Source organism: Trichosurus vulpecula, chromosome 1 (assembly GCF_011100635.1).
Source record: "Trichosurus vulpecula isolate mTriVul1 chromosome 1, mTriVul1.pri, whole genome shotgun sequence".
Classification (NCBI taxonomy): domain Eukaryota; kingdom Metazoa; phylum Chordata; class Mammalia; order Diprotodontia; family Phalangeridae; genus Trichosurus; species Trichosurus vulpecula.
Window position 1 is genome coordinate 378,535,975 of NC_050573.1, and position 12,440 is coordinate 378,548,414.

At 35.8% G+C, this 12,440-nt stretch overlaps 1 protein-coding gene across 2 annotated transcripts in view; it reads right to left on the reverse strand.

The window, feature by feature from the left end:
• PIAS2 (protein inhibitor of activated STAT 2) overlaps positions 1-12,440 on the reverse strand; it is a 92,935-nt gene that overhangs the window by 50,802 nt on the left and 29,693 nt on the right. For both annotated transcript variants that reach the window (XM_036769634.1, XM_036769626.1), the window contains exons 2-3: positions 8,058-8,532; positions 1,369-1,453 (exon numbers count right to left, since the gene is read on the reverse strand). In XM_036769634.1, the coding sequence (XP_036625529.1) occupies positions 1,369-1,453; positions 8,058-8,532 (560 nt within the window). The remainder of the gene's footprint in view (positions 1-1,368; positions 1,454-8,057; positions 8,533-12,440) is intronic.

Genomic DNA, 12,440 nt, shown 5'->3' on the forward strand with positions numbered 1-12,440 from the left:
TGTTAACTTTTTATATAAAAATATACATGAGGCGTCCACAAATTATCTGTTGCTTTACATTTTTATTTATTTTGTTACATATTTAAACACCTACTACAGAGTTTTCCAATGGGGAGAAGGGTGGAGGAGATACAGGGAAGGAAAGGGGATACTTCAATATGAACTACCTGATTGATACCGGCATTATTAACTATGATGGAAAACTCAAAACGCTGAATCATTTAACCTCCCTAGGCCTCAGTGCCCTTATCTGTAAAATGAATAGGTTGTATTAAATGACCTCTGAAGTCCCTTCCAATTATAGATCAATGACCCTATGATGTAAAATTTTGTTAATACCTAATGTATTATTTTCCTTATTCCATGAAATTGAAAGGTTTTCCAATACTGAAAGTTAATTTTAACGTCTTACAGCTAGTAAAGAGCCAAATCCTATCATAACAATACCAGATGTAATCCATCAAGAGACAATGGTAGTGTTTTATTAGCTTCTTTTTTATTTTTTAAAATTTATTTAGCTATTTTATTTATTTTATACAAAAGTAGTGTTTCATTAATTTTTATTGAGCCCCCTATCTTCAACAGGTATAGAAAATTAAATTCTTTGTGGAATGAGGAGAACATTTAGAAGCAATGTGAATGCTGAAAACATCTGGAATAGAGGGGGGAAAAATACTTAGATACACATACCTCTTATACTAACCCTTTTAAAAACTTTTGTTTTTCCCTCCTAGTTTATAAACATTTTTTAAAAAGCTATATAATATTGGAAAATTCATTTTAATATCTAGCAGAGAACCAAATTTTTCTCCATTTGTGCTACGAAACTACTGCTAAATTTGTAACGTAAGGAAAATCATTTGACCGTTGGGTAGTTCACTTTTCTCTATAATCTACATGAATCTCTCTGAATCTTATAATGCAACATCAGTGACACTGATAATTTAAAAAAACAGATTTCCTTTGCTCACTTTCTACATCCACTTAATTTTACTTACTCTTTAAAAACCTGTTTCTACTTTGAGCATCTGCTATTTTTGTAATTACCAGGAGTTACTTTCAAGTTGTGTCCCACTTATTCTTTAAAGCAATTTCTGTTAGTATCTCAAATTTTCTCTTCAAACTATTACATTTCTATTAACAAGGTCGCTGAAATCACTGGCATAATAATAATACAAAATGACAGCACTTTATTTATTGGGTCTTGGGTATAACAAAGAAATTCTTCTGTCTACCAACACCTCCAAATATATTTAAATACACATATAAACTAGTCATATGGCTAAGAATAAGGGAATTTTCATATGCTATCTCTAAAGAGAAAAGAGCCCCACACCCACTGAAACATATTTCAAACCCTCCTCTTACCTGGAAATGCATATTTCTCTTACTTGTTGAGGTGTCAATGCAAAAATAAAAAACTTCTCTTGAAATCTCTGAATACTGCTCTGAACTGGAGAGAAAAAAATACAACGAAAGACGAGCTTTCAATAAAATTTTGAGAATATAAAAGCCAATAACAGCCAGACAGTGTAGCACCTACAAAATTCTTAGACTGTTTATTACTGAAACACACTAATAAAGAAGTGGCCAAAATGAATGCAACCCATGATGGGAAAATAAAGGTGGATGTTTTTGAAAAAGTGTTTGCAGAAAATTTAGTATTCAATTATTCCTCATCCTAAAAGCAGAGAAAGAAAGTACAGTTACAATATCCATAATATGGACTCTTTCAAAGTAGTAATATTTCATCTCTAACTAGAGCGTCATCTAATGAAAATAGCTATGTTATCATATAACAAAGCTGGCAAGAAACAAATGATCTCACATATAAGAATTCTATTCATTACAAGATTTCTCTGGTGCCAATTTCTCTGGTGTCAATTGTATTTTGTTAGAAAAAAAATAGAAAGATAACCCCAACCCCGAATCCCACTAATGTAGTTATTAAAATGTACAACAAACCAGTAGCAAGATCTGAAATATTATTTGAATGTTAAAGTGAAAGATTGATCAGAGATGTTATACTTTTTGATAAAGCCATGGACATTATTTGAAGACTTGGAATCTGTTTAGGATTCCAAGAACTATTCCCAAAGAAGCATTTTATTGCAGCTTAAAAAAGGAGACAATTATTAATATAGATGCTACAAAGGGCCCAAAGACTGAAAAAACAAAATGCTGCTCTGCAACAAAGCACTGGGACTAGAGTCAGGAAGACCTGAGTTCAAATCTGACCTCTGACAATTAATAGCTGTGTGACTCTTGGGAAAGTCACTTAACCTCTATCTATCTTGATTTCCTCAAATGTAAAATGGATATAATAAAAGTGTACCTTCCCAAGGCTGTTGCGAGGATCGACTGAGATAACATTTGTGAAGTGCTTAGCACAGCGTCTGGCACACAGCAAATACTTATAAATGTCTGTTCCCTTCTCTCCCCTCCCCTGCCTGCATTCCCACTCTAGTCCTACAATAGAGCCCAGGGAAGGAAAACTATATACTAGAGCAGCACTTCTGTACCCAACACACATGAGCACAGTAAAACAGACATCAGGAATAGGTACAGTGCAATCATGAACCAAACTTCAACCTCCCAAATCATTCAGTCAGAAGATCTAGGTTCAAATACCATAGAAAACTAGCTGCATAGCCCTGAACAAATCACTTCATTGCTCTGTGCCTCAGTTTCTTCACTCGTAAAATGAAGGGGTTGGACTCAATGGCCTTTAAGGTCTATTTTAGTCTCTACATTTCTCCATAGTGGGAAACTGTCATAAAGTAGGTTCTATTTTCCCAAAGGTAAAATATTATAAGTGGGAGTTACATTCTTGAAAACAAGCATTCAGCATCATTCAAGCAAAGATATGACCAATAATGGTTTTTTTAAATCCCAAGAATATTACTATAAACTCCTAGAGCATTTAAAAGTAATAAAGAAGATATAACGAGTTCTATAGAACACATTAATAATACAGGGTTCTGGATCTAAGTACCAATGCTGGCAAGAATGCCCTTAAGCAGAGAGAACATAGGTCAAAAAAGAACTCTAAAGGGAGATGATCCTTGAGTTAAATCATCAGGTGGTGTTCATTACCCTGCGCCTTTAAAAACAGACGTTTCTATCCTCCCCTTCTCCACAAAAAAAAGGTGACTTCTCAGTTATTCCTTATACTCCTGTCAATTATGGGCTGCCTCAGTTTCCTCATCTGTGTCTGGAAGATCTGGGTTCAAGTTCTACCTCAACACATATAACACATACTGGTGAAGATGCCGATCTGCTTTGATAGATGAGAGTTTCCTCACCCAGGATGTCTCCTGTGAAATTTCAGGTACAGCTCTAACTCCATTTACAAAACATGAAATAACGCACATCAATTATATGGTAAACTTGACCGAAAACACGTTATCTGTAAGTAAACATTCAACATAATTACAATATCTGCCTTCTTAAAATTAGGAAGGAATTTTGAGAAATGATAATCATGGTTAAATTTTCTTTCTAAAGAAACCCTCTCCTGATGCAAAGTGAAATGTACTGGGTATAAGGTAACAGCAATATTGTAGGAAGATCAGCTGTGAATGACTTACCTTTTCTCAACAATACAACAATCCATGACAACTCTGAAGGACTCAGGATGAAAAATGCTACCCATCCCCAGAGAAAGAACTGATGGTGTCTGCATCCAGACTGAAGCAACTTTTGGGTTTTTTTTTTTCACTTTATTTTTCTTGAGTTTTTTTTTTAATCTATGCTTCCTTTTACAACATGACTATTATGGATATATTTTGCATCCCTACATATATATAACCTATATAGAATTGCTTGCCTTCTCAACGGGGGGGGGGGGGAAGAGGGAGGTAAGGAGAGAATTTGAAACTCAAAGTTTTAAAAACAAATGTTAAAAATTGTTGTTTACATGTAACTGGGGAAAAATTAAATACTAAATACCAAAAAAAATTTTTAAAAAGAAACCCTCAAAAGTTTGAACGGATACCCCTTTTTCCTCTCAATATATTTCCTCGTAGCTGTAGAAACTTTGGCGAATTACTCTAATAATATCAGTCCTGGAGAGAGCTTAATAAGTCAACTTCCTCCTTTCATTGAAGAGGTAGGAAGACTATGATTCAGAATGTGGTGGAGAAGATCTTGGTCAGCTGGCTTTGCCAAATATTTCTCCTTGTTACAAGGAAGGGTTCAATACAGGGGGGAGGAAGAGAAAATGACCATTATGTAATACAAAAGGCAACAATAAAGCCTAAAACCTAAAATAAAAAAACATATCATTTCCTTATAGCAAAAAGATTCAAAATTATTCCACTAACCTTGGAGCTGCAGTCAAAGCAGTACAATAGATTCACAGGATCACAGATTTAGAAGTGGAAGGGGTCTCAGGTTCCTGAATTCAATCCCTTAATTTTACATATAAGGAAACTGAGGCCAGCAAGGTAAAGTATCTGCACATTATTCAAAATCGTGGGGTAGATATAATCGCCCAATAATGGCCACTGTTGTGTTAAATCATTCTTTTTGTTAGCCTCACTGAAACTCTCTCCTTGACACTTGTTTATCTGCTATCAGAATGAGCCACACAGGAAAGGCACAGAAACTAATTTACTTACGAGCATAAAATCTTCAAAATAGAGTTCACACGTTTATTAAGCTATGTATTAGCATCCTTCCTAGTATAGAAGAACATGAACTTAAGACTCAGTGCACCTGTACTATTCCACCATTTACTAGTGGCATGACCTAGGATAATTTGCTTAACCTCTAAGAATCAGTCAGTTATGGAATAATAAATTAACATCCTTACAGGTTGACGTGAGCTATTGCTGCTATGCTACAATTCATCCTACAAACATACACAAGTCTGATGACGTCATTCTCCTCCCATTAAAATCCAAGTCCAAACTCTTCAGCCTTATTCAAGGCCCAAAAGGACTCCATCCTGCCTTTTCAGCTTCATCTTATATTACTGTCCCTTGCCTGCACTACAATCTAGTCCATACTGTATTCCTCCTCACCATCTCCCAAACACATCCTGTAATTTCCAGCCCCCATGGAATACCTCCTACTTTAAGAATACAATTTTCACCCACTGCCCATATTCCAATCTCTGTCTACTGATAAACCATCTATATAAAATCACGGTAAGTCCTCCTCCACAAACTGTATCTGTGACAGGAGCCTCGCCCCAATGATGTCATTTGAGTCAAGTACTCATTATTCTTTCTATGCATCCAAACTATATTCTACTTTGTATCACTCTTTGTCCTATACTAGATTATAAATGTTTACTCTCCCCAAACCTACCACAATTCCAGGAGTAGAAATTTAATACTTGATGGATGACTGAAAAATGCAATAATCATATAAAGGTACTTTAAAAACCTTAAAGTTATATTAGAACAGAAGCAATCATTATGGTTGTCTGTGGTTCAACACTGGCAGAAACTTCAGATAAAAATCAATGAGAGCTGTGATACAAGGTTTATAAAAATCTTCCCTGAGGTACTGAGATGCTGACACATGCCCCCACACACTCTTAAAAGTATTCTCAATCCCTTCTGGTTCAGATTTTGAACATGGGTTAACAGTCTGAAGGACAGTACCATTTATAAAAACAATAAAGTGAAGCAGGTTTGGGGTAGAGTTCATCCTATAGTACAGGGCTGTCCAAAATGCAGCCCGCAGTGCGACTTTATGCAGCCCACCTGTGGGTTTTATTTTTCGTGAGCAAAAAAATAAAATAATAATTTGCATGGAATGCATATTAGATTTTTAATTCCATCACTAACAAATAATTTCATGGATGTTAATTTTCTTTGGTGTTTTTAAGCAGTATCATGGAAGGAACATATCGCTCGGAATTTTCAATCAATCTGTACGATGCATTCCGTCTGTGCGATGCAGACTAGTCAGTATGCACCGACTTTTATACTGTTGTATTGTTGCTTTATTGTTTTGTGTTTGCTTTCCCGCTTCATGCCTTCGCCTGTCGTATTGATAACACACGTTCCCCCACTTTCCATTAGTGTACAATACTTTTTATTCTGGTTGTGGCCCTCAATAATTATTTTATTTTAATGTGGCCATAAGATGACCTAAGGTTGGACAGCCCTGCTATAGTAGAACTTTTTAAAATTTATTGAAAGGAACTGAATTGACTATTATTAAACTTTAAGAGCAAATAAGAAATCCAAGTATTAGAAGACAGTTTTCTTTGGGGAAGCATGAGACTATGGATGTGGAATAATGCATTCATTGGCGTGTTGGTTTCCTTTTACCGGACTGATTTTTTTTTAATCTGTCTTTGTAGTATATAGGTCCAGAGTCCAAGAGGTACAAGCTGGAGAGAGGGACTTTAAAGTCATTTTTATAGAGATGACTACTTAAGCTATGGAAAAGAATGAAAAGTTAGTGGAACTATATAATACTTAAGTTTATATGCCTAATTTCTACTTAGATGGTTCTCAAATTTTTAGTAGCAGTCAAAATTTAAAGAAAACTTTCAACAGAATTCTAGCAGTAAAATCGTTTAAAATTAATATGTATCTATTACTAATTATACCAAAAAATACAAATTTCTTAAAAATCTTACTTTCCAATCAACTTTTATTCTGAATCTAACAACATTACAAGTAAAAATGTATTTTTTGCTAATAAACTGTAAACAGGGAAAAGTGGTAGCTTTATGCCATTTTTGCACTTAAGCCATAATAATGCAGCTTTTGTTTCTGTTTATCTTGAAAATGCCAATTCACGCAAACATATGACCACAATGGAGGGGAATGACTTATTTATTCAATTTTTGCAATATAAGGAAATTCAAGCAGCTCAAAAGTGAATAAAAAGATTTGCAATCCTGCTTTTTAAAAATAAGTCAAAAGATATTTCTTTTAACTACTAAAAACTCAATGTTCCTCGATGATCAGGGCAATCTAATTGCTTGGGGTAATACGATCTTCATTTCTGTCTCTAGGGCTACACTCATCTTCTTTCTCCTCAATATATCCAAATACTAGTCATCCTTCAAGGTCCTGCTCAAACCCTACATCCATTATAAAGTCTTCTCCAACAAACATCACGTACTTTTATGGTGCTTTACTGTTTTATGTACTTTTTGGCCAAGTCATAAATATCCAGGCTTACGTCACTGAGAAGTAGAATGGGCTATTTTAGTAACTCCACAAGGTAAAATCATGAGGCCTACTCTAAAATCCTATGATCCTAAGTGGTACCATTTCATTATACAACATACTTACTTTTATAACTATCCTCTTTAAGAAAAAAAGAAAGAAAATGCTACTATAGCAGTAAGCATGAAGAAGCTTAAAGTCTTCCCCTACCTTTACCCTCACACTTCTTTCATAATCATTCCTCATTGGAAAATGAAGGGCATTCCAAGAACACATTCATCTTTTCCCTGGACCGGGTCTAGAGTACCCCCAACACTATCCTACCTCCTAGTCTACCTTATACTCTTCTTGAGTCATCCTCTCAGTGATCACTATGTGATCACTGTAAGGCAGGGACACCAAAACTACAGCAAATGTCAATAACTATAACAATGCTAGACCAAAAAACTTAAAAATAAACAGGCAGTACTCTTCAGAAACAAAAACCATCTTATTTATCAAACACCTAGCAAGTTTATCTTAAAAAACAGTATTACTTAGAAAAAATTGACCATAACCTTAAAATCACATTCTAGACAAATGTCTTCCAAACTAACCTATGGTTATTCAATATGATTTTTATATGTACAACCGAATGGATTTCTGGGTCATGGTGGGGGAAAAAAAGCAAAACCAAAGGTTTTGCAAGAGGTTGGCAAAATATGACATTATACAAATAAGCACTTAGAATTAGAATGTGATGGAAGCATAACAAAAAGGAACAAGCACTAGGAAAAAAATCTACAAGTAACCTACATTAATCATTTGATACAACAGCAACTAATGACTGCACTTGTGTGCAGGAACACCAAACCATTTAATGAATAGCTGACAGTTTATTCTACTTAATTTCTGACCAAAAGAAATAACACTTACCTAAACTTGTAGGTTTGATAAGAACGTCAAGAACATCATAGAAAGGAAGGCTTTTCAGCTGAACATCAGGGTGGACTGGAGGAATTGGGGGAGATGGCTGCTGCATCTCAAATGAAGGCTTACTGTCTTGGAGGAGCACTGAACCAACAGGAGAGGAAGGAGACTGAGGTGTGACTGAAGTAGAAGGCAATGAGTGGATTCCAGCAACAGTCAAGTCGGGTTCCACAGGTGATGAGCTACTGTCCAAATTGAAAACTGACGGTTTTATTGTGGACAAATCAGAAAGACCTTCAATTGTCCGTGGGTAACGCCGTCTATAAAGTTCTCTGATTTTAATCTGAACTGCTGGGCTACAGCCACTCTTCAATAAATGCAAAGCCCTCATCAGGAGGTCATGCTTGCGTCCACTTTTATTACGTCCAGCAAAGCCTAACAATACTTGTAGCTCAGAAACCCGAAAACTAGAAACCATATTCTAAAAAAGAAAAAGGAAAAAAAAATGCATAAGCCAACTGTCCCTTCTCATGAAAACAAAAACGCTACATGCAAAATACAATGTAGCCTGGTTTATCTTCTAGAACATTATTAACCAGCATTCTCACACACCCACTGTATGCCAATCACTACTTTTATAGTTATTCTAAGGAATTCAAAGATCCTGAAGTACCTCTGAAATAAAAGCTAGATTAAATTGTATTCCATAAATTTCAGCATGAAATAATTTTGATGAATAAGTTCTTTGAAGACTGACAATCCGTAAGTCATGACAATCATTCAAAAAGCATTTATTAAGTTCTATTATATTATGCATATGCCAGGCACAGGGACACAAAATCAAAACCAAAATAAGTCTATACATTCAGCAAGCTTATATTCTATTGGAGGAAACAACTTGTACATAGCTAAGTAAATGCAAAATGTATTCAAAGGCTGAGCTGAACCTTGAAGAAACCTAGGGATTCTAAGAGATAGAAGTAAGGAAGGCATGTAGTCAAGGCATGGGAGGCAGTCTATATAAAGAAAGAGGAGAAATGAAATTGAATGTCATGTATGGAGAACAGTTAAACAGTCATGATACTATCAACCAGAATATCTAATTAAACAAACAAAAAACAACCCCAAACCATTATCATTATGTTAGATACTAAGTTTGTTATCTTATAGTTATTTAATAGCTACAAAATCTCTTTCCAATTTAAATATTTATTTCCAAAACTATCTTCTTAATCCTTCACTAATTCTCTGCCAATGTATTAACGTTCAATGGAGATAGATTTCAGGAAGTTATGCCAGTGGAGCAAGTTCTGGCAGAGGCCTTGTATCAAGCTGGAAAACCTTCAAATATATGGGTGCAGTGGCAAATGTGGGCCTAGGGATGACCTATATGTTTATCTCCAAAGACCAATCTAACTTAAGTTGAAAGAAATTCCTCATTAGTAAAGGTTAGCCACCAAGTGAATTATTTAAGCTATCTATAGCCAAGAGTAAAGTAGCAGGAAATATACAAATGGATGAAATCACAGATTTCATGAGTACTAAATTAAGTACTTTTCACTTTTATATCAGTACTTTTTGAGGTATCGAAGAACTAGAACAAGGTGGGTGTCCATCAATTGGGGAATGGTTAAATAAATTATGATACGTGAAACTGAATGAGTGTTATCGGAAAAACAAATATGAAGAATTCAGAAAAATATGAGAAGTCTTATTATATGACTTCATACAGAGTAAAGTAGAACCAGGAAAACAACATACATAACAACTATGTTAAAGTATATGAAAAGAAGACAAAAATAAAACTCAATTCTGTTTAAGTATTATGACCAATCTTAGAAATGCACCATCTTCTTCCTTTCTTTGGAGAGATGGAAGGCCTTTGAGTATGGAATGCTGCATCTGCTCCATCAATTGGTTTTTACATTTTTTCCTCCCAGTGGGGAAAGGTATGCCTGGTAATGACCAATATAAAAACAAAAGGCATTAATAAATAATTTTTAGAAAACCAGAGGAAAGCTACTATAAACCTAAAAGACAAAAAATGTTAAAAAAAAAAAAAAGGTCTAATGTAGTATTCTCCTTGGCTTTAGAGCAGTAATTCATCAAATTAATTAAGCAAAAATAAGGTTATTACTTTTACAATATGAACTTTGGGAGTTGTCAAGTTACTTCATAGGTAATCACAATTTCAAGAGGTTGGGGATTAGACCTTACATAGAGCTTGATTCAGAGCACTCCTTAAGGAAAGAAAAGGGGAGTAAATGGGCCACCTAGGTGGTGCAGTGAGTAGAGCACCAGCCCTGGAGTCAGGAGGACCTGAGTTCAAATTCAGCCTCAGACACTTGCTGTGTGATCTTGGGCAAGTCACTTAACCCCAATTGCCTTGCCTTCCCCACTCCAAAAAAATTTTAAAAAGAAAAGGAGAGTAAATATAATTTCCTAGGCAGTATAACGTGAAAAGCAATGCCAAAGAGTTCCTCCAACAGTGCAGGGTCAATGTGAATTGCTTGCTCAACAGCACCCCAAAATGTTTAATTTTCAGAGGAAATCTAAACCACAGAGTGGCTTCTGTTAGTCTGAATGGGACTGTGTTATTACCCTGTTGGAAAGATGGCTTTCATCAGAGCGTCAGGGTGTAGCCCTATTGGCAATTCCACATTCAGCTCCCTTTCCAGAGAAAGCTAATCGATTACTGAGTGCTTTTTAACATGATTATGATTCTGTATTTATTTATGGGTTCTTTTGAGTCCTGTAAGTCTCCTGCATTTCCTATGGGGTAAAACAGATTGGGGAAAGAATGTTTTTATCCACATACCCTGAATATACTAGATTTTCCTGGAGAAACACAAGGCAGGGGCAATATGCTAGGGAGATAATGTCTGATGTCAACCCCATAATCCAATCCACGTGAGCCTATCTCTACGCTGAACTGCTATTCACATAAAACCACTCCATTTTGACCTTCAAAGTTCTGGGGGCAGCTAGGTGGCACAGTGAGTAGAGCACTGGCCCTGGAGTCAGGAGGACCCAAGTTCAAATCTGGCCTCAGACACTTGACACATATACTAGCTGTGTGACCTTAGGCAAGTCACTTAACCCCAATTGCCCTGCTTTCCCCTCTCCAAACAAACAAACAAAATCAAAGTTCTGAATGTTGGTTGCTACAAACAGCATCTCAACCTGGGTGTAAGCCCTAGGCTTCAAGGCACTTTGCAGAAGCTTTTCTATTCATCACTACCTAGAGCTCCTTCCCTTCCCCATCCTCCCCCCGCCACCAGAAGCATCATTCTTCTATTTTAGATTTTGAAACAACATTAGCACCTAGATGTAAAGAGGGGAGACTCCCTAGTCAGACTATATCAGAAATATTTTGCTCAACAGTTTACCAAGCACACTGATGAGGTGGTGGGCTTACAAAGAATAACCAGAGTGATAAAGGACTTTGATTCCAGGCCACATGAAACTCAGCTGAAGAAACTGGAGATGTTTAACCTGGGGAGTAGAAGACACAGGAGGGATAGGACAGCTGTCTTGAAAGTATTGGAAGGGTTGTCATGTGAAAAATTTGACTGCTGGACCTCACAGGGAACAATGGGTGGAAATTGTAAAGAGGAAATTTCAGGCCTGTCAGGAAAGACTTCCTAACAATCCGAGAGAGCCAAAAGTGGAACGAGAAAGTCTTTAGAGGTGGTTAGTTCCCCTAATTGGATATCTTTAAGCAGCGGCTGGATGACAATTCATTAGGTGTACTATAGTAAGAATTCCTTTTCTTACATAAGTTAGATCTGTTACAACTTTAAAATTCTATATAAGATTCTGTAAGTCCAAATTCAACACTGAATTATACACATCACTACAAATTATTTCAAGGAGAGTAGAATAATTATTGAATGACAGTTTTACCATAACTGAAATATTATACAGAAAAAAATTAACAAACATATAACACGAGTATGAAGTATATAAAAATTTAAGCAACCTATAAAAGTCTATACTTACGTTCAGTGACGGTCATTCAGTGACAGTCAAGACTTCTAGATGATTGAGTACGTACATGAAGATGAGAAAAGGCCTCTAAACTACAAGGAAAATCATAAGTATTTTACTATACTTTTACCCTACTGAGAGAGGAATGGAGCTACTGGCACACGAACTTTCTGATTTACTAATTTTGAAGTTAAGACTATAGAAAATTCACACTTTTTAATCCATAGGTTTACCTGATGCTATTCTAATCATAGGATCAAAAAATACATAGCTGCTTTTTGTGGTGGCAAAGAATTAGAAATCAAGGGGATGCCCATCGCTTGGGGAATGGCTAAACAAGCTGTGGTATATGAATGTATTGGAATACTATTCTGCTATGAGGAATAAGGAGCAGACAGA